This window comes from Muntiacus reevesi, chromosome 3 (genome assembly GCF_963930625.1).
Source record: "Muntiacus reevesi chromosome 3, mMunRee1.1, whole genome shotgun sequence".
NCBI classification, from domain to species: Eukaryota; Metazoa; Chordata; class Mammalia; order Artiodactyla; family Cervidae; genus Muntiacus; species Muntiacus reevesi.
In genome coordinates this window covers 219329946-219353799 of record NC_089251.1, presented here as the reverse complement: position 1 = coordinate 219353799, position 23854 = coordinate 219329946, and the positions used below count along the sequence as shown (strand labels likewise).

The following is a 23854-nucleotide window of genomic DNA, read 5'->3' as shown; positions in this document are numbered from 1 at the left end:
AAGGTTCAATTTTAAATTTGAATTCCTTGATTATGGATCAGCTGGTAGGTAGGGTAAAGAGCGGTGGTGTGGTGGAGGAGAGTAAAGGCCTTGCTTTAGTCAAACATTTGCTACAGATGTTCCACCCTGAGGATAATTCCCATGGAGCAAATGAACAATTACATTATGACTAGAAATACATATATGAGGCATTTATTATTCATGGAATGTAGCATATTTTTCCCTTCTACTTACTGCCATCTAATGCATATCCTCCTAAATTTGTACTTTTGTAAATGTATAACTTAAAAATTGGTAACGGTAGGTCAATGAGTTACAATATACCATTTATTTAATCAATTATAAACATTTCTATGAATATTTGAATATTTGTTATTAGTGACCATTTGACCAAACCATTTAAGAATTAGTTGCAGACATTATGATACTTTACATGTAAATAATTCAACATGTCTCCTAAGAACGAGGATATTCGCCTGTATAACAGCAGTGAAATTACTCCACTTCAATTTAAGATTGATAAAACTTTACAATTTTGTATTCAACCCAATACTCAAGAGTTTCCCTATTGTCCTGTATCTTTTATACTTGTTTTTTACCCCATCAGTATCCCATCAAGGATCACACTCTGCATTTTGTTTGGGGATCTCTTTATTCCCCTTTACTCTAGATTTTCTTTTTCCTTTTATGACCTTGACATTCTTGAAGATCCAGCCCCATTTATTTTGCAGACTGGCTGGCTGTTTCCTCATGACCAAATTCAGATTAAATATTTGGGGCAGGAATTGGCTATCTCTGTCTTTCTATCATGTATTGGGAAATACATGATATCCCTTTGATCCACCATTGTTCACATTAAGTTTGATCACTTGGTAAGTTGATGTCTACCAAATTTCTCCATTAATTAGTGGAAGTTACTTCTCCATGTAATTAATAGATGGAAGCTGTAGTTAATGAATTTTTCTTCCTTGTGTGTGAATGCATCGTGTTTGCTCAAGTCTCAATGATTGAGTCATTGCTTGCAATAGTGTGTATGTTGAGGGTGGGAGCAGGAAAAGAGGGAGGGGGAACTATTACTCAATAACTTGCTCTACCAATCACCTTCTTTTTTTTTTTTAAGGAAAAGGAAAATATTGATTGAGATTAAATTTTATTTTTCTCTCTGCTAAAGGTCAGATTTGTAGATAAGCAAATATCTTTGTATTTCAGAATTTTCAGTCTCTATTTTATTTTTATTTTTTGGCCCCACCATATACATGCAGGCTCTTAGTTCCCTGACCGGGAATCGAACTCATTCCCCTTGCATTGGGTACAGAATCTTAACCACTGGATCATCAGGGAAGTCCCCAGTCCCAGTTTTAGAAAAGTTTATACTTGATGGTGTTGGGAATATTTTTGGACAAAATAGAGGACATTTTCAGGATATAAATTTTCTATTTGCTTTAGTTGAATACAAATGGACAATTAAAAATGCATCTTCTTGATAACAGTTTTTACTTTAAAGCAATAATTCATAGCATTAATACAGCAATGTAAGTTTAGAAATGTCTCTACTTTGGGGTCTTCTGTTCCTCTTTTAGTCCATGAAGAAGACACTTGAATTCCCGTTTATGATATATGCTCTTGTTATGTAATTATTCTTCTTATGTGAAAGGCTAGTGCTGCAGATCATATAAACACCTGAAGTTAGCCATTTGGCTTGTCAGCAAGGGAGAATTTATTGTAGTTGTAATCATGGTAATAACAAGGATGCTATTTTGTATTTATTAAGTACAATAAAAAGCATCTGCAATGTAAGTGGTGCACAACGAATTCATATCCGTAGTGTAATGAACAGTACTTTGGTCTCAGAATACCAGGAGTCTCTGCTTTGCCACTTTATACCAGTGAGATTTCTAGGAAAAACTCTTAACCTTCTTGAATCTCATTTTTTCAGAATGGGAATTAAAGCTGTAAGGGTTAAATGATTCTATATTATGTTATAAAGGTGGCATTTCATCAAAATTGTGCCATCTAAATGTCCCCAGCTACTCAGGGACTGTAATTTGTCCCTCTTTTGTGTCCACATGTGCTAGCCACCTTGTTAGGGAAATATTTCCAGGTTGTCCCACATAGTTGTCTGTTTGTCCTCTAGTATTTTGTTCATGTCACTATTATAGACAGCATTCATTCTGAGGGCTGTCTTGTTCACCCTTTCTCTTCTTCCTGGCTTGACCCTGGTACATAGTAGACATTTATAATAAATGTTTGTGGAATGAATGAGTAAATAGACACTATTTCATTTATAAACATGGATATGTAGACATTCAGTTTCCTTTTTTCCCCCGAAAAGACAAGGAAGCAGCCTTTCTTCATTTTTTAAATTTAGGTTTTATATAAGGGATATTACAAGCTATACATCTGGTGCCATTAGCAGTCCAGTAATCGAGAAGCAAATATAAAATCAACCCCACAGATACTGCAGAATATTTAAAAGGGGGGCAGTGAGAAACATGCCAAGAGAAAAAGCCCTCCCTCACTAGATAAGTCTGTTGCATAAATCAAAAGGGTTTATGTCATAACACGAACATGTGCCATTCCTGCTCATATATTGAATTTCAGTAGTTGGTTGCATAAAGAAGTAAAGTGTAATGAAACTGGCAAGCAAAGTATTCCCCAGTCAGCCTTATCTTTGTTCCATTTGTCCTTCAGATAGAGCTTTTCTTGCCTTTTTCAATAAAATCCATCCAGCTTTTTTTTTTTTTTTGCATCTCTCAGAAACTGAGCTGAGAAGACCAATGAGATTCAGGGCTTTTATAGTTCTTAGCAGCTGCTTTTTAAGAGATCAAAACTTAGAATGCTGCTACATGGTATTAGGCTTAACTCTTGATGTGTCCCTATGGGGGATATGTGTTCCTTGGGGTAGGATGAGTAGAGAGGAGAGAAGGTGAAGAATGCCCCTTCAAGTATGCTCAGGATGGTAACCCTAATTTCCTTCTTTCCTAGGATCCTCTTTGCAAGCTCAGTGCTTAACCTGACAGAACTGGCTGCCCTTCGACCTGACCTTGGGAAATTGAAAAAGATTCTGTACTTCCATGAGAACCAATTGGTGTATCCTGTCAAGAAATGTCAGGAGAGGGATTTCCAATATGGATACAACCAAATTCTCTCCTGGTAGGTATAGATTGTACCACTGTATTTAGTCCTTTGCCATCTTTTTCCTTATAGTTAGCTTTTAAATCTAGAGACCTATGGTACACATATTTTAAAAATACCTTATATTAGGAGCAAATGTTTAAATATACCTTCCATGGTAAGAATTACTTGTGCCTCTGCAATATATATACACACACACATATAAGAGAACAGCTAATGTTTTTTATAAAATACATATGTGTAGCAACCTGATTATATGTTGAACTAGTTATTTAACTATATTTTTCTACAACACTCAAAATAGAAGCAAAGGGCTGTCAGGGACCTCCTTCAGACCCTTATTCCATCATCTGTTGTTTGAGATGTACTTTTAGAAAAGGCAGTTATTCAACTTTTATTTACCAGCACTTTCAATATATCTAGCCAAAATCAAAATAGAAATGTACAGAGGAGTAAACAAAAATTAAAGCATAACAGAGCAAGAGGTTTTTGTTCTTTTATTCTTATTGTTTGTAAGAGAAAACTATGGAAAATGAATCTTTAGGTGATGTTTGGTTTTTTTTTTCTTCCCCTCATTGAATCTTCTGAAATTGCCTAGCCTTAAAATACCATGACATTTCAAAGGTGATGGTCCTTCTCTTTTGTTACTTCAACAAAGTGTATCTCTTGAAACTTAGTTAATGAAAGAAGTTAATAATGACTCTGAAACAGCTTTGCTATTGGATCCCATCGACATAACTGCAACACTCAGATGGAGTCAGTTTGGCAGTGATTGGGTACAGTTTACTCACCATTTTTAACAGTTCTTAGCCTTTGGGGTTCATGATGTGTTTAAACAGACACCCAGCCCTTTTGCTAGTGTATTCCATAGTTTCGTTGACATAGAATAACAGCTAGCTGGTAATACTTCTGTGTTTTGAGCATTTTGTAAATGTTTTCCTGCAATCATTTTTACAAGCTGCTTCAATTGTGAAGTAGCAGTGCTATCAAAATAGAGTGGAGCTGCTTCCTGTCAAATGTCTCGTAAAAAAAAGCAACCGTTTTAAAATTTCATAATAAAATTAAAATACTTTATTTTATATTGAAACAGAGAGGGAAAATATGTTTTAAAAACAAAAATGAAATCATTTTATACTTTATCAATATGGAAAACATTTGTAATATTCTTTTGGTTTCTTGAATTAGCATCATTCTTTTCCTCAGATTGTGTGTGTTTATTACCCCTGAGAAATAACTGGGGAAAAAAATTAAGTCTGTTTTTCCCTTTATGGATGGCTTTAAAGTTAATGGAAGTTACACCCACTCATATCAGAGAGGAAATGCATGAAAAAGAATATTTCTGTAAACTATCTTGGTTCTTTAATTTGGCAAAGACTGGGTTTTCAAGAATATATGTAGTTGAGTTGCATGCCCTTTGAGGGCAAATAGCAAAAAAAAAAAAAAAAAAATTTAACTCACTACTCTTCATCTCTCTGTTTTAGAAAAGATTGTTTTTGCTTAAAGGGAGTGAGACCATAAAATCTTATACATGATTTTTGAGCATTGCTCTTCTCAAGAGGGTAAACTGGTAGATGAACTTGGAGAGAAAGAAATGGACTTGATCGTCGCTGGGACTCTTAATGAGAAAGCAGTGGTTTGCAGTCGTCCAGAGGAAAAATAAGAATGTCAGAAAGCAGTCCAGTTCAGATTTTCTTTGAAAAGTATGACTCCAGCTTCCTGAAATGTTTCTTTAGTTTTCTTGCTGACTTCTGCTTTTGTTGTCCCTGTCAGATTTCTTTCTTGACTGTGTGGCAGTAAGGACTTCAGAGATGACTGACATAAGCACTCACCTTAAATAGAGGTTTCACTAACCCTCTGACTGATGAACACTTGTCGTAACTATATATTATGACCTGTGGGTCGCTATTACAATATGTGACATATAGTGAAAACAGACTAGCTGTAAAACATCCTTCAACTTTTGGTATATTATTATATTGGCTTCCTTATTGCTCAGTGCAGTCAGCACTTCTGTGACATTCTCTTGTATTATCCATGTTGTAATCACTGCTAACCCCAAATTTGCACTAGGTTGCAACTAAAAAAACAAAAAATGCTTGTATGGGAAAACAATTTTGCAGGGGTGGGAGTGGTTAGGGGCAGGTCAACATTCCTTTTGTTGGTTTTTCATTCCACTATGTACTGATAGTGGGAACTTTGTCTCAGTAAATGCAAATTAAACTAAACTTAGGATTTGTTATGATATTCCTGCTCTGTAAACTCTATTTATCCATTTGTGTTTTGCAGTCTTGTAGACTTACGTGTCTTCTTTTCAGTTTTCTTGATGTTCATTTTAGAGTGAAATAAAACTGTTTTCTCTTTGATCTTGTACACCTTCTTATCAAAGCATTTGTATGCGTCATGTTGAGATCCAGGGACACTGAGACATGGGATCATTGCTTAAAGCAGTGAGGGCTATTTTAAAAAACAAAACAGTGGTTTATTAAAATGGTTTTTTGAGTCATAAAGGAAACATAGTACATATTTCTGTTTTATCCAGTTCACCCATGGTTATTTGTGTTCATTGGTTTCCAAAAAAATGTTATACACAAATTTGGAAACTGCTGACATATTTATGATACATAAATTTTGTTTTTACATTTCTTTATAACTATATAGATTATTTTTAATTTTAAAAAAGTGTTAAGGAGAGGATCACTGCATTTACATTGAAAGCAACACCCAGTATTATATTTCTTTTGTTTAATTTTGAAGGTTCATGGTGTTATGGTCCTTTATAATATATTGTGTAATCAGTAGGACCTAGTGGTACAGATTTCTGGATCCGTTTTCACCAGTTTCCTCTATTGCTCTGACTCCCCCAAGTCTAATATAATAATAGAATAAATTACTTGTAGAGTACTTATATAATCCTTTCTGTGTATGTAGTCTCAGAACTTTCAAAAGCCTAACAGTTTCTTGAAACAAAGGTTAAAATGAGAGATAGACTTTAATCACATATTATGAAGGTATGCTCTAGTGTGAAATAACTTTTTCTGGATTAGTCTCCTTAAAGGCAGTGAAAAGTATGCTAAATTTTTTGTTCTACATACTGTGGTGTAAATCAAAGTACATCACTGACAAAAACTCAACATGGGTAACTGGGCCACAGAGAGAAAGGTCCTCATGTTCTTGGTGATACTACAGAAAATTCGTGGCATTGCAGAAAAATATACTTAGGTTTGATGCCTCATACGTGAGAGTGTTAGTGGCTCAGTTATGTCCGATTCTTTGCAACCCCATAGTATGTAGCCTGCCAGGCTCCTCCGTCCATGGAATTCTCAAGGCAAGAATACTGGAGTGGATAGCCATTCTCTTCTCCAGGGATCTTCCTGGATCAAACCCAGGTCTCCTACATTGCAGGCAGATTCTTTACTGCCTAAGGAACCAGAAGAGCCCTGAAGCCTCATAGAATCCCATTAAATCACTGAATTCCTCTCTTGCCTTTCCTCTCTGATGCCAGCCATCTAACTTCCCTTGATATAAGGCTAATGAAAGTGACTTATCTGACTTATCTTAGGATCATTTTGATAAAAACTGGAAAGTGAAGAGTTCTTTGCAAACCCAAGGTTCAGCAAAAACTGTGATTACTAAAGAAGTCTTTAAGCTTCTTTATAAAAGAAGTTATAAAAAGAACTGAATGAATGTGGGCTCACCATATGCATTTATCCTTTCCGTTTGCAGCCTGGTGGCTGATGTGGTGGTATTCAACTCAGTTTTTAATATGGAGTCATTTCTCACTTCTATTGGAAAATTCATGAAGTTGATTCCTGATCACAGACCCAAGGATCTGGAAAGCATCATCAGACCCAAGTGCCAAGTTATTTACTTTCCCATCAGGTTTCCTGACGTGAGCAGGTCAGTGTGACTCTATTTTCAATATTGTGTCATAAATTATTCCCCAAATGTATAAAAATAGGTGCTATTCTTGCCAGTTTTAGCTTTTTCACATAAGCATGGTTAGAGAATTGAATACTATTTCACCTTATGTGATTTGTAAATCATGTGTCCAGCCTATCACTGAATGGTTAATTCTGAATTCTTCCTTTCTTTTCTCTTATATTTGTTTGCCAAAGAAACATGCTTTGACTTCTAACACTGACTGTTGTTTCTTCATTTGTTGTTTTGATACAGAAGTCATTGTCAAGCATGTCTCAACCTTTTATTCAGCTTATTCCCAGTGGTTTATATGTATAATAGTAACTCCTAAGTCAGTCAGTGTTAAATTTTACTGCTTAGATTACTTTCATTCCCCATGCTGTTTTTTCTATTTTTTGCTTCTCCCATTTTTTATTATTTACATTATTTTAGTAAAGAATTTGGTATTTTATATTGGGTTGAAATGCATTTAATTGCTATTTCTTTTTGTCAGTCACTAAGGATATTTTTATTACCCTTATCACTGGGCCCACCCTGAATTAGCAATGGATGATGTGGCTCAAAGGGAACATTCTAGAATTCCTTTTCACTTTTGATTAAACCTAGCAAAATTGTTTTTATTGCCACCAGGAATATATCCCCCTTGTGAATAGAAACTTTACTTCAGTCGGACTCACACTAGCTGGGGATGCTGCTGTTTTGTAACTGACGGTGTCCTTAAAAAAAAAGCTCAGGGACAGCTGTTTCTTCCCCATGCTTGAAGTGAAGGCAGGAAACAATTTATTGTCCATGCCTGCGGTGTAGGAGGTCGGCATTCGTATCTGTGTTCTGGACTCCGTGCACCCAGATTTTGCTGTGGGGACACCCACTCTTCCGCACCCCTAATACTGATTTATTTGAGTCTTGCTAGTTAATATTGCACTGAAGAAAATTCTGCCTAATACCAAATCAAGCTATGAGTCATAAAGTTTGTTAGACCACCTTGCCTAATCCTGATTTTCTGGAGTTCAGAAAACAGAAGGCCCAAGAAGCAGACTGGCTGTACTCACACTGTTGATTACTGTCAGAGACTTTTGATTCAATTTTCTGTTTAGTTTCTAATCTTCCTATTAGTACAGGCCATTTGTCAAAAATATTTAATGATCTATTTACATTTTTTAAAACTATAAAGCTAAGTGAAACTAAGATCACAGTTGATTTTTATATGTATGTATATGTATGTATATATAATTTTCATGTGTGATGAAAGAATGTCAACTTCTAAAAAATACAATGGTTATGCTTTAGCTCTATAATTAGCTAGAATATAGCTTATACTTTGGGTCATATTTTTTAACTTTATTTTTGACATTCTTTTAAGTTTTTCATATAATAATATATTATTAAAATGTACATCTTTAAGTGAATAGGTAGTTGTAGTACATCTTAATTTTTATTTCTATAGAATTTCAAATAAATAATGTTTTTAAAATTCATTTGCATATGATATAGTTCTACAACATCCTATGTTTAATACACCTGTGGCAGTTGAATAGTTTATTAATTTGGACTGTATTACCATAAATAAATCTAGCTAAATGGAAGAAGGTTAAGAAATATTGTGGCCAAGATAACATTCATAAGCAAGGTCTTAGCCCAGAGTGTTATTTGAATTATTTTCAAATGGTAATTTGCTTTATCCAACCCAAACTCATATAGTGTAAGTAAGTGATTATTTGCATGAATGACAATCATTCTAATGCCTGCAGTCTTAAAAAGAGTATTATTTTGTTGAGATGTTGAAAAATATTTAGTAATGCCAAAGGCAAATAACCAAGGTGATTAAAAATAAAACAACTTTTGAATGCTTCTACTTTCTCTCTATGCAAATATTATACTCATGGCAAGGATGTATTTAATTTATAAACAAAGCAGAATATATACTTAAATGATTAATATAATATGCTATTATAATACATAATATAAGAGGTAATAATCAGGGAAGGGAAAAAGCCATATTTCAGCAAAGTATATGAGGACTTCTAAAGTTGATAATTGTTCAAACTCAGAACATTCAACATTGAGCTTGAAATCCAATATCGAGCTTATAGTACCTGCTGTTATCTGATGCCTTCCTTACTCTTACTTTATTCTCAAAGGCCAGAAAAATTGTAACAAGGAAGAATGTTCACTTGAAAATATTTCATTATATGTATTAAAACATTTTGGGAAGAGAAAGCTCTTAAATACCATAGTTAGGGATGCACATATTTGAGACTTGATCACCCCTGGTGGTTCAGAAAGTAAAGAAGCTGCCTGTAATGCAGGAGACCTGGGTTCAATCTGTGGGTCAGGAAGATACCCTAGAGAAGGAAATGGCAGCCTACTCCACTGTTTTTGCCTGGGAAATCCCATGGACAGAGGAAACTGGAGGACTGCAGTCTGTGGGTTCAACAAAGAGTTGAACACAGCTGAGCAACTCACACTTTGACTTTCACTACTAGCTCTGTAACCCATGCAAGTGTAATGACCTTGAGTTTAGGTTATGATTATATTTACCTTATCACCTCATAGGCGTGATGTAGCAATTAAATGAAATAATATGTGCCACACATCCAGCCTGGTACATAACAGAACCTTAATAAAGATTGTGTGGGATGTGGCTCAGACGCTCAGTTGTGTCTGACTCTTTGCAACCCTATGGACCGTGGCCTGCCTCCATGGACCTTTGTCCATGGGATTCTCCCAGCAAGAAGACTGGAATGGGGTGCCTTTTCCTCCTCCAGAGCATCTTCACGACCCAGGGATCAAACCCATGTCTCTTCTGTCTCCTGCATTAGCAGGCAGATACTTTACCATTAGCACCACCTGGGAAGCCCTTAATAAAGATTAATTCATCTTATTAACTCCTTCATCCCCGTTGTTTTATAACCTAGCACATTTATTGCAACCTGAGTAAAGAGGATTGTCTTCCCTTTCTCCCTCTCTTAATATGTGATAGCAGAGAAGTATTCTGCCAAAGGAACAGTCTATATAAATAAAGAAATTCCTTTGTATATTCTTCTTCTCACTCTGATTTAAGCAGCCTTTTGTCCTTACCAGAAGCAACTGTCCACTGATGGTAAGGAACCAGCTCATCACTTTCATTCTTCTCGTCCTAATTTTGCTCCTTCTTTTTCCAGTTGAACTTCCATATTCTATCACTGTACCTCCTTTCTTGTGTATACTCTCAAAACTTTTGCACGTTTTCTTTTTTCTTTGATTAGGAGAAAAACCTCCAGCCATACTTACTAGCCCACTCTAAATTCATGACCCCTAAATCTAGATGGACACTTCAAGCTGGATGGCAAGTATACCATGCTTCCCCTCTTATAGATAACTATTCATACATTTTCCTTTTAATACCAAATTAGTAAGCTTTTAATACCAAATCTTCAGACTTCCTTCTCAGATAATAAAAAAATAGAAGCAATCAGAAGAGAATATCTTTACATTGCCACCATCACATTTACCCAATTATGTGCTTCTGGGTTCATTTTTTTTTTTTTTTTTAATCTTCACACCTATAACTATGGATGGACTGACCTTGCTTCTGTCTAAGGTTCATCTCCACTTCTTTGAGGGAGTTCATCCTCCTTGCTTACCTAAAAATTACTTTTCTAGTAGTTTTTTTTTTCTAGTAATTTTTTTTCTAGTAATTTTTTTTCTCTGATCTGCGTCATCCATTTTCCTCTTTTCTGGATGGTTCCTATTAGCATACAAAAATGCTATTTGTTTTACATCTTAAAAACATTCTCTCTTGATTCCAGTTCTTCCTTTGCTACTGCCTCCTCTCTTTCTCTCTCTTAATAGCAAAACCTCTAAAAAAACTTTTTTTTCTCTCTCTTAATAGCAAAACCTCTAAAAAAAACATTTTTTTTTTTTCCAATTTCATTCCCACTGTTCTCTCTTGAAGCTGCTCCACTGAAACCGTTTCTGTCAAAGTCACTGATGACTTCCGTGCATGTGGTCAGTTCTCAGTCCTCGTCTGATATCACACATCAGCAGCCTGGGGCGCACGTGATGGTCTTCACGGTGGCTCCTAGGACACAGGTTCTGCTTCTCTGGCTTGTTGCTGGTTTCTCAATGTGACTCTGATCTTTAGCTTTGGACTGGCCTTTAGCACTCTTGAAACTTAAGGGATTAGTGGAGGAAGAGCCCAGGATTGAAATGAGAAGAGAAGATTAGAGTCAGAAGGTCATCAACGAGAGAATTATCCTGTGGGACAAAGGGAAGAGAGTGTTAAGGAGATGGCTTAGGCTTAAATGCATACTCAGTCATGTCCGACTGTTTGCAATCCCAGTGGACTGTACCAGCCAGGCTACTCTGTCCATGGGATTATCCTGTCAAGAATACCGGAGTGGGTTGCCATTTTCTCTTCCAGGGGATTTTCCTGACCTAGGGATCAAAGGCACATCTCCTGTGTCTCCTGCCTTGGTAGGTGGATTCTTTACCACTGAGCCACCTGGGAATCCCTTTAAGGAGATGAGAGGTAGTTAATTCAGAGGAGTGAGATTAAATAAAGTGATGACTAAAGCTATCCTTGAATTTGACAATTAAAGGGACAGCGGTACGCCACCCTACATTGTGTTAACTCACACAAAAAAATTTCATAATTTTTTTGGTAGCCAGAGAAACAGACTTCAAGTCTAAATGAGATCTCTTTTTCTTTCTGTCTCCATGTCTCTCTTTCTCTCTCTCTCTCAGATTCAGGCCCTGCTTATTTTAGAAATGAAGGCACCAGGGCCCAGAGAAGTTTAGTGTCTTCTGGTAATCACACAGCTAGAGAGAGAGAGGAACTGGAACTGAAACTGGAACTCCTGTCTCAAAATCTCCATCCAGCGTTCAGCCCATCACTTATTGTAAATGCAGTTTCAGAGGTCTTGATTATCTGATTTTTCAGCTGACAGCAGATTAACAGCATCAAATTGGGGGTGCGATAAAGGCAGGCTCACTGACAGCAGTAAAAAGTGACAGCTGACTGACAGCTTGACAACAAGGGAGGAGAGAGATAAACTATTTTAAAAAAATATATGAGAAGGGAAAAAGCATAGCAGCCTGGAGATAGTGTAGGGCAGGGCAGGCAACTCTGCACGCTGAAGACCCCTGCAGACATTTCTCCATAGACAGCTTGTATGTCTAATGGATGACTGTGATTTATTAAGAAAGGTTAAATGGTAACCAGTAAATTCTCTTTAAAAATATAGGGAAATTCATAACCTACTTTTGGCAGAAATTATAAATGACAGCAAATGAAGCTAAATGTCATGTCTTACTCTAGGATGTACATGAGCCATATTCACCTAAAGGAAGATAATAAACGTCTGACCCTTTTTTATGCAGTTGCAGTGTCTGTAAGCTTAAGTGAGTGGGAAACATTTCAGTAAGCTACTTCTTTTTGGATCTTTCTAACTGAAGCCTTGTCATGCACCAGTTCTGTTCAGCACCCTTTGCTGTTAGGGTGTTTATATTGGCTTCCTTGAAACTGAAGGCATCAAAGCCTGACAGATGACCAGTAGTCAACAGAACTGATTTTGTCATATTAATACCATGTCTTAGTCCTTTTGGTCTGCTATAACAAAATACCATAGATTGGGTGGCTAGTAAACAACAAAAATTTATTTCTCACATTTCTGAAGACTGGGACATCCAAGATCAAGGCACTGGCAGATTTGATGTCTTGTGAAGCCTGCTTTCTGATTTCATAGATGGCTGTCTTCCTGCTGTGTTCTCACAGGATGTAAAGGGCAAGGGAGCTCTCTGTGGTTCCTTGCATAAGGGCACTAATCTTATTCATGAGGGCTCCACCCTCGTGACTTAATCACTTCCCAAATTCCCCCATCTCTTAAAAGCATCATATTAGGAGTCAAGATTTTGACATATGAATTTTGAAGAGATAAAGACTTTCAGCTTGTAGCATACCAAAAGATAGATAGATGTGATCTCAAGACTTAGTGGGCTGAGACCTATGACTAGAAGGAAGACTAATTTGTGTTAAAGCATATAGGTTAGATTGAAAATTAAGGAATTTTTACTTTGCCTTTCTCTTTTTATTATTTATTTGTTTATTATATTTTTGGTCCTTGTTTCTGCATGAAGGCTTTCTCTTAACAGTGGATATCATCTACTTTACTATTCAGTTGGATTAAACACAAAGAGAGATAAATGCTCAGGCTCTCAAGGCTGGATGCTTGTAGGTATTTGTCACTTCCTTGCCTTCTCTATCACATTTTATTGTGAAAAATGGGGGCTGCTCTTCATTGCCGTGTGTGGGCTTCTCGTTGTGGTGAATTCTCTTGTTGCAGAGCACAGTCTCTAGGCTCATGGGCTTCAGTAGTTGTGGCTCATGAGCCCTAGAGCTTGCAGACTACAGTAGCTGTGGTCTACAGGCTTAGTCTCCGTGGCATGTGGCATCAGGGATTGAACCCTTGTCCACTGCATTGGCAGGCAGATTCTTTATGACTGCATCACCAGGGGAATCTACTGTGCATTTCAAGAGGGCAGATTTCACATAGAACTCCATGGTGCTGAGGAAGTGTGATAGAGAGGGGAAAAAAATGGAGCAGTTCTGAAGCTTACTGAGCTGGATACTGACTAAAGGAAACTCAACATTTTGCTACTGTATATCATGTAGCTGTCATAAAAGCAAAGCCTAGTAGAACTAGAGAATTTTACATATCCAGGCCTTTGTGCAAGTCTCAGTCTTATAAAATCAGAACATCTGAGGAATCTGCAACTTGCTTTCTGACAGCGTCATCTTCAGAAGGTAGAGCTAACCCTAATAGCTAACCTTCCTGTCTTAATTTAGCCCAACATTATGCTAAGTATATTATACATATCTTAGCATAATATTCTCCCAACAATTCTAAAAAATAATTCCATTTATAGTTGAAGAAAGCCAGCCATAAAGAATATAAGTAACTTTGCCTGCACTCATACAAATAGTAAAAGTATAGCCATAAATCAAACATATTTTTTACCTTGTTTTGAAACCCAACTTCTTAACAGTTTTTTTTTTTATACTACCTGTCCTCAAAAGAGAGATTTGGGGCCTGGATTGGCTTTGGCTTATTGTTGTTTAGTTGCTAAATTGTGTACAATTCTTTTGTGACCCCACGGACTGTAGGCTGCCAGGATCCTCTGTCTATGGGATATTCCAGGCGAGAGTACTGGAGTACTTTGCCATTTCCTTCTCCAGGGAATCTTCCTGACCCAAGCATTGAATGTGCGGCCCTTGCCCCATCTCCTGAAATGGCAGGTGGATACTTTACCACTGAACCCCTGGGATTGACTGTGCTATGCTTAGTCACTCAGTTGTGTCTGACTCTTTGGGACCCCATGAACTGTAGCCCACCAGGCTTTTTTGTAACAATACTGGAGTGGGTTGCCATGCCTTCCTCCAGGACTAGGGTTGACTCAGTTCAATTCAGTCTCTCAGTTGTGTCCGACTCTTTGCAACCCCATGGACTGCAGCACCCCAGGCTTCTCTGTCTATCACCAACTCCCAGAGCTTGCTCCAAGTCGAATTGATGATGCCATCCAACCATCTTATCCTCTGTCATCCCCTTCTCCTCCTGCCTTCAGTCTTTCCCAGCTTCAGGGTCTTATAGTGAAGAACAAATGATTGTATAAGAGAACTGATAGCATGTTGAATGAAAGAGATCATGTCATGGTAATGTTATGAAAGAAGGAATTCAAGGTCTTAGAAATCAGACTTTTAAAAGATTGAAGTTTTGAAAAAAGAGGACACCTGAAAAGTAATGATCAATTTTTAAAACAAAAATATTTATTGAGTGTCCTAATGGAGAACTGTCTGTGGGGCCGGAAGTGTGAATCACTTTCTATCCAGTGGGCTTAGGAGAGAACCCCAACCCTTTTGAAAAGGACATCATACTTTTCCTGACTTGAGGAAGAATGAGTAATTTTTAGAAAGAATTCTCATAGTCAGGTTGAAATTTTACCTAAAGAAGTAGACTAGGAAGAATATGTCAGAGAAACAGCTAGAGGCTCATACCATTATTTCATATCTAAGAAAACTCTTTTCTTAAAAAAATTTCTAGGTATCTTGCCATTTATCCAAACTCTCTTCTCTTACAAGCTAGATTATAGCATGACACCTGTCTTACAGGGGCAGTCTTTCATATTAGATGTTAGGGATGGGGTTGACCACATTTGCACAGCATCATACTTTGCTTCCATCTGTCTCTCCTGTAGGATTTGACCCTGAGGGAGTAGCAATGATTTTTATGTAACTAGATCATCCCCACCCCCAACAAATTGGACCATGAGAATGAATTGTAGAAATACAGTGAATTACAGAGTGGCATCCCTTATCCTCAAAAAAGATCTTGTTTTTCCAAGAAATTCCATCGGGGAGCTTCACGGTAGATACCATCTACTTCAAATGCCATTCAGTTGTATTAAAGGTGAAGAGAGATAAATGCTCAGGCTCTCAAGGCTGGATGCTTGTATGTATTTGTCATTTGCCTGCCTTCTCTATGAAAAATGGGTTTAAGTTTTTTGTTATGGTGATATATAATTAATGTAAAAAGATCAAATGTATGTTTCCAGTGGTGACCTTAAAAAAATCATTTATTTATTTTTTAATGAGGGGATGAACAGATACTATATCCTTAGGATTGAAGTTTGGACTTGGAAATAATTGAAGCACATATACTTTGGATTGAGAAATATTTGCTTATCTGTTTCAACACAAAGAATATAAAAATCAACCTCACTGTGATTATTAGGACAAAATTTTGTTTCTGTGAGCATTTCACTATTTACATATTTCTATTTTACAAAATACTGGGTTGTCAGAGTTACCATAGACAAGAGTGGATTTTACCTGTGAGATTTCTCATTTCACAGCTTTTAGCTTCTGAGCTGTTGTTGAGTTGCTGTCATGTCGGACTCTTTTGCGACCCCATGGACTGAAGCCTGTCAGCTTCCCTGTCCATGGGATTTCCCAGGCAAGAATACTTGAGTGGCTTCCCGTTTGGAAGATGGGTTATATGAAAAGCACCTCTGCTTTCCTCCTTGTATTTTTGACAGCAAACAAGGGAGGAGGACAGTGTTGGTCATTTGGAATAATCTCATTTATTGAAACTAAGAATTTCTCTGCACATTTCTCTCCCCCTTTTCCCATGCAGCTAAAATGTGAAACCAAAACAGAGGTTTATGGACTTCGCCTATTTTAGAAAGAAAAAATGGAGAATTTTAAAAACAGTGTGAAAACTTTAAATGAAAACTCTCAGGCTGTGCAAACAAAGGCGAGGAGCCTAAGGGCTTTTAGAAGAATTCTTATTAAAGAAAACACTATTTTACATTGCAAAGCAGATGTGTCAGAAAACAACAGCAGATCTGTAATTTGAGAATTTGTGGATTGATGGGACAGAAGGCAGCCCCCATGGCTCCCCACTGAAAACTTTCTGCTTTCTGTAGTCAAGAGTTTTGCTTTTGGGGGAGTTGCCAGGAAACACCTTAATCATCTTACCACATGTGGGTCATATTTCTCAGATATTTTAAGAAAATATTAGTATTAGATGTATTAGTAAAACTATTGCCTTTGCTCTGTGAAATAATGACGTGGGTAATATCTTCTTGAATATTAATCTAGTTCTGAAGTAGAAGAAAAGTTTTACTTTTAGAAATTTAAACATAATCCATATTTGCTTACAATTATTTTGGCTCTCCAAAATGAATGCAAAAATGTGTTTCCTTTGAAAGTCATTAAAACATTTTTTAATAGAATCAGTGTACTAAAAGTTTGATAAATCACTCCAGTGTTCAATACCACTCACTGTCAAGAAATCTCCTTTATATCTCATGCAGTTATTTCATGCTTCATTGTATTGTAACCATCTTCCTCTTACTCTCCTTAAGAGAAGAAAATTTGATTTCTGCGCATATATATATATATATATATATATATATATATATGTACATATATGCCTCTGTTGGTTTGATGTTAATAGGACACACTTGCTTATTTAAAGTGTACATTTTAATGAAATTACTATCCATGTCCATGCCTAATTATCACAGATTTCTTTTGTCTTGTACTTTAGCTAATAACAATAACGTCACCAAAACACTCTCAATTCAGCAGCAACAAAAAAAAAGCCTGTCCTTTGATTATAGGATGATTTACCTCTGTTTTCCTCAAGTATAGAGAACATTTGACATGGTTTTACATCAGAGATTTGATGTACATTTTTTACTTTCTCCTAGTCCTGTCCTAAGAGATTTAGGAGGTCAGAAGCAAAGGTCGCAGATCACAGGAGAGAGAAATAACTAAAAACGCAAGAATATTCTCAGGGACTGCATCATCAACTCAAAGGGAGTCATGGAGCAGGGCTTCTGCAAAATAGGGATGAATATCATGCAACAAACTCAAAACATAGTTGAGGGGAATTCAGTGAAAGGTCTACTTAGACTCTCTTTTCCTCTTCAGGCTTAAAGGGCATCTCTAAGCTTTCCATCTGGAAGAGGAATTGGCAGCCCCCTCCAGTATTCTTGCCCAGAGAATCCTGTGGACCGAGGAGCCTAGTGGGCTACAGTCCATGGGGTTGCCAAGAGCCGGACAAGACTTAGCAACTCAACAGCAACAAAAAGCTTTCCATAGCACAGTGAATGATCATTATTAGCACAAAGCCGTCAAGGCGAGAACAAATTGTGTTATATACTCTGTTTATTATAGGAGGGCTGTGTGAATCTTTAGATAGATTTCAAGTGAATTACTTTTGTTTTTTAAGAATCAAACTTTGGTTTTCTTTCTAAAATCCCTTATTCAAATCATTCCATTCTGGGGAGTGCTGAATTAATGATGGGAGTCAGCAGTGTGGTGTACAGAGATTCTAGTTTGGCTTATATCACTTTTCACCACCATTCAGCCTAAAGTAAATTATCTTGCCTCCCAGAGCTTCAGTTTTCCCGTCTGTAAAATGGAAATTGAAATAATACCTGTGTCTTAGTCTTATTATGAAGAGTGAGCTAATTGCTACCATATGCTGACTGAGCTCAGTGACTGCAGCCTAATCAGTGTTACATAAATGTTAGTGGTTTTATTACTTTTACCATTATCACCATTGTGATTTTCCGTTGACAGGATTTTAGAAAAGTTTTTGCCTATTCAATGACTCCAAGCTCAAAAGTAAGGGAGTGGGGACAAAAATTCTGAAAACCCTAGTAATTTTATAGAATACTTGAGGATCTCAAGTTTACTGCTAATTCAAATAAAGATAGGGACTGTTTTGTATCTTGTCAATCCACATGACAACAGCCAAATGCAGTAATGTAGCTGTGGACGTACGCAAGAAGGAAAGACGCTTGTGCTGCTGTCCACATCTGTATGGCGCCTATAAAATATATACATTTCTTGCTGGTGTGTGGAATGGTGAGATGGTACACAAGTCATTTTAGTTGTTCAATGTTCTTTTAAAGAATATTGGAGTTGTTTCAGAAACCTTGCCTTTAAAAAAGTAAGCAATTTGGAATGTACCATTCAACAAGAAGCTACTGGAATAATCTCTCACCCAGAATGGCTTATTTCCAAAGAAATTCCAGATAAAAAAGTTTATTCTATAGGAAAGTCTTTAAAAATATGTTTTAGAGTAATGAGATACAATAAAATACACTTAACAGTAATATAATTCTTTGAGATTTTATTCATGCTATTGTTCACCCATCATTTATTAAAATCTAGTTATTTGCATAGCTTCAAAGTGGGTATAATACAATGGAAAAAAGACAACCTCTTTAACAAGTGGTGCTGGGAAAACTGGTTAACCACTTGTAAAAGAATGAAACTAGAACACTTTCTAACACCATACACAAAAATAAACTCAAAATGGATTAAAGATCTAAATGTAAGACCAGAAACTATAAAACTCCTAGAGGAGAACATAGGCAAAACACTCTCTGACATAAATCTCAGCAGGATCCTCTATGACCCACCTCCCAGAATATTGGAAATAAAAGCAAAACTAAACAAATGGGACCTAATGAAACTTAAAAGCTTTTGCACTACAAAGGAAACTATAAGTAAGGTGAAAAGACAGCCCTCAGATTGGGAGAAAATAATAGCAAATGAAGAAACAGACAAAGGACTAATCTCAAAAATATACAAGCAACTCCTGAAGCTCAATTCCAGAAAAATAAATGACCCAATCAAAAAATGGGCCAAAGAACTAAACAGACATTTCTCCAAAGAAGACATACAGATGGCTAACAAACACATGAAAAGATGCTCAACATCACTCATTATTAGAGAAATGCAAATCAAAACCACAATGAGATACCATTACACGCCAGTCAGGATGGCTGCTATCCAAAAGTCTACAAGCAATAAATGCTGGAGAGGGTGTGGAGAAAAGGGAACCCTCTTACACTGTTGGTGGGAATGCAAACTAGTACAGCCACTATGGAAAACAGTGTGGAGATTTCTTAAAAAACTGGAAATAGAACTGCCATATGACCCAGCAATACCACTTCTGGGCATACACACCGAGGAAACCAGATCTGAAAGAGACACGTGCACCCCAATGTTCATCGCAGCACTGTTTATAATAGCCAGGACATGGAAGCAGCCTAGATGCCCATCCGCAGATGAATGGATAAGGAAGCTGTGGTACATATACACCATGGAATATTACTCAGCCGTTAAAAAGAATTCATTTGAATCAGTTCTAATGAGATGGACGAAACTGGAGCCCATTATACAGAGTGAAGTAAGCCAGAAAGATAAAGAACATTACAGCATACTAACACATATATACGGAATTTAGAAAGATGGTAACGATAACCCTATATGAAAAACAGAAAAAGAAACACAGAAGTACAGAACAGACTTTTGAACTCCGTGGGAGAAGGTGAGGGTGGGATGTTTCAAAAGAACAGCATGTATATTATCTATGGTGAATCAGATCACTAGCCCAGGTGGGATGCATGAGACGAGTGCTCGGGCCTGGTGCACTGGGAGGACCCAGAGGAGTCGGGTGGAGAGGGAGGTGGGAGGGGGGATCGGGATGGGGAATACGTGTAACTCAATGGCTGATTCGTGTCAATGTATGTCAAAACCCACTGAAATGTTGTGAAGTAATTGGCCTCCAACTAATAAAATAAAATTAAAAAAAAAAAAAAAAAAAAAAAACAAAGTGGGTATAATAATACATAGTCTGCAAACTAAAAGGGTTAATGAGCCTAGTATATTATAGGCTCAAAAAAAATGGTAGTCATCTGTGGACAAGGCCCCACTTGAAATATGTCTGGAACTAGGCAGTTGAGAGTCTTTAAGAGCTCTCAAGTTCAGCCAGTCTTACTGGACACTTAACTATAGGAAAATATGATTGACTATAAAAGACAGTGATGGCTTAACAAAAGAATGTGTTAACAGAAGATTTGCAATCTGCAGGAAATATACAATACATGGAAACACAAGGTTCAAGAATCAGAAGAGAAGGAAAAGAGATGTTGAATCTAGAATATGAGTCATAATAGAAGTATGCCTTCTTGAAGAGGAGAGAACATTCACCATGGCATTATTAAAATATCATCCCTAAATCCAACCCCCTTTGCTGTGATTCTGCAATCAGCAAGCAATATTCTGTTTATTACTGCATCCTTCCAAGCAACTTTACTCCAGAAACTAGAATCCTCAATGTGAGAAGCAAATATCTGGATATTGGAAGGGCATGTTCTCTGGAAATCAATAAATTGTGGTTTTTAATAACAAAAGAAAAAAAGCTTGTGTGGTAAATGCAAGATATTCTGGGATGTAAAGATATATAAAACAAGGTCTTCAGTTGTAAGAATTTTATGGAAATGATAGGCATAGTCAGGTGACTCCAAGTATAAGGTAGAAAAAAACAGTACTTTCTATCTCATTTGAGTGGAGCTGTAAAGACTGACTAAGCTTTGGTCATAGTATAACAGTATAACAGTATCATTTATCAAGTGCCTTTCCTAATCATGGACTTCCCTGATAGCTCAGCTGGTAAAGAATCCACCTGCAATACAGGAGACCCCAGTTCAATTCCTGGGTTGGGAAGATCTGCTGCAGAAGGGATAGGCTACCCACTCCAGTATTCTTGGTCTTCCCTTGTGGCTCACTTGGTAGAGAATCTACTTGCAATGCGGGAGACCTAGGTTTGATCCCAGGGATGGGAAGATCCTCCGAAGAAGGGAAAGGCTACCCAATCCAGTATTCTGGCCTGGAGAATTCCATAGTCCATGGGGTCACAAAGAGTTGGACATGACTGAGTGACTTTCACTTCACTTTCTGAGCATAAACTTTATGTGTATTATTTCTAACCTTTCCCCACCCCCCCCACAAGCTTGGTACTATTATGTTCATTTTGCATTCAAGAAAAGTGAGGTTCAGAAGGTTAAACTTGCCTGAAATTGTATAGCTACCCAAACTGTCTGACTCCAATATGCTACTTGATTAATCATGTTATTTCTTGCTATGATGAAAAGGTGAGATAGAATGACTGCCAGAGCATGTGATGAAGAGAGTAGCTACACCCAGGTTTGTGACAGCGAATGATCACTGCCACAGAAGAGAATAACTGGAACCCAGAAGAAAGTAACTATGTTTGTCTTAACTGGGTGAAGAGGTTGGAAATGGGAATTAAGGTCAAGGAATTTGAACGTTAGCCTATAATCATTTAGGAGCCATGTCTAGATTATAAAATGGGGAATTTGGAATTGACATGTGAATATCAGTGGGATAGGCAATAGAAAGCAGAGAAACAAGTTAAAAAACTACTAAAATAGATTATTGAAGATTTGAACAAGGAAAGTGGCTTATGGATGAAAAAAGGAAATGCACATAATCATGCCGGATGTAGACCTGACAAGTTGGTGGGGCATCTTACTGGATGTAGGAGTGGTCAGGGATGATCTTGAAGTACTGACCATAGTGACTAGGAGAATAGCCGTTCTCTTGGAATTGAGAAATACATTTACTTAGCTAAAGATGGCAGATTCATGGAGTTACATATTGCGTCTGAGATGTTGGTGGGTTATTTAGATAGAGCTGACCAGCAGAAAATGTCCTCTCTCACCTCAATATCATCATCTAGAACCTCCTGTGGTTTGTTATATTGACCCAGTTTTCTAGAAATTTTGCTTTTTCCTTTGGCATATTTGATACAGCTCAAGTTTATTTCTTCCCAGATCCAAGATATCTGTTTGCTTGTCATTTGTTACTATCTTATGAAAATCAAGTGTAGTATTTGTAAACATCAAATCTCCTGAACTCTTTCATTTCTGGATAAGCAGGAGTTTATTGACTTAATTTTCCCTTTGACTTCTCAGAGTTTAATAACTGAACTTCTATCCCTTTGGACTGGGAATCCTGAGATCAAGTACTATATGGCGGTGTGTGGTGTAGTGCCTAAGAAAATTGACTTTGATGTCAGAGCTGTCATCTCTTCTGCTAACCAGTTGGCTGATGTTGAGAAAGTTGTTTTACCTCTCTTACCTCACCCCCGACCCGCTGCCCCCCGCTCATTTGCAAAGTGGGGAGAGTACCAGCAGTCTCATTGGTTTGCTATGAGAGTTAAATGAGGTCCTGGATGTCAGGTGTTTGGTAAAATGCTTGAGGCATAATAAGCCTTAAATAAATGGTAGTTGTCGTTATGGGATTTCTTTAATTTTCTGGAGAAAATTAAAGAGCTGTGCCCCCAGTTGTAGTCTAGAATGTCTTTAATAATTGTAGGATCATCAGATGATTTTGCTTGTCAATGTCCCGTATTCTAAAAGCCACTGTTGCTTGCTCTAGTACTGATTTGTCTTTGCCACGCTGGACTGAGTACCAAAATTCTACTTGGGAATATTGCTAAGAATATTATATCCAAGTAGTATTTTATGTGTGTACTCTTGTCATGTGTGTCGTGGGTCTTTTGTACCTCTGACGTAATATGAGGTGAGTCACAGACCTCTATCACATCTCGTAAGGTTTGTATTATTACCTGCTATCTACGAAGGTGCTTCTGTGAGTGATTAGGGGTCATAAGCTTTCCTTAAGTTTAATTGTTTCTGTCCTTACTACATTTGGTTCAATGCTATCTACAGATTTATTTTTATTAAAAAGTGTTTGTGTAACTAGTCCTTAATTAAATAATTGTCACTTTTTGTTTTGGATGATTCCAATTTTGTATATCAATACTATTAAATATGGAACCTTAAAAAATTAGCAAACCTAATTGTGAGAATTTAATATAAGAAATCTAGGTATAATTTTCTTTAATTAAAGATAAACTCATTAGTTGTACAAATACTTCCCTCTCTTTTGGTTTTGCCTATTGTTCTAAACTGAAAGATCTTGGTCCTGTTCCTTAGGCTCCATGAAAAGAGAATGATACACATTCTTCCCTTAATCTCCCTCTTGATCACACACTAAAATTCATGTATACATTCTTAGTATCAAGAGAAGAAATACATTTTGGCATTTCTTCTCTAGTATATGATATGTTCTGGGGTATCCATAGAAATATATTACTTCTTTGAAATTCAGTTTTCAGTCCAGTGTTTCCTGTTCCCATCAGGTTAGTCTAAGTTCATGGATATGGCTGGCAACTCTAAATTCATTTACTTATGGAAAACTGATTTATCTGTTCGGGACACCCATCTCAGTCCAACCCAATATACTTCTGCTCTGTTGATGTCCAGCACAGACCAAGTGATTGTGTAATGAGAAAGAGGATCTATTCAAAGCTACCATATCCCTTGTTATAATACCAAAACTCATTTTATAATACCAAATCTGAAAAGTACT

At 36.9% G+C, this 23854-nt stretch overlaps 1 protein-coding gene across 14 annotated transcripts in view; it reads left to right on the top strand.

The window, feature by feature from the left end:
- GTDC1 (glycosyltransferase like domain containing 1) overlaps positions 1-23854 on the top strand; it is a 473085-nt gene that overhangs the window by 180483 nt on the left and 268748 nt on the right. For all 14 annotated transcript variants that reach the window (XM_065931478.1, XM_065931476.1, XM_065931487.1 and 11 more), the window contains 2 exons: positions 2986-3153; positions 6859-7032. In XM_065931478.1, the coding sequence (XP_065787550.1) occupies positions 2986-3153; positions 6859-7032 (342 nt within the window). The remainder of the gene's footprint in view (positions 1-2985; positions 3154-6858; positions 7033-23854) is intronic.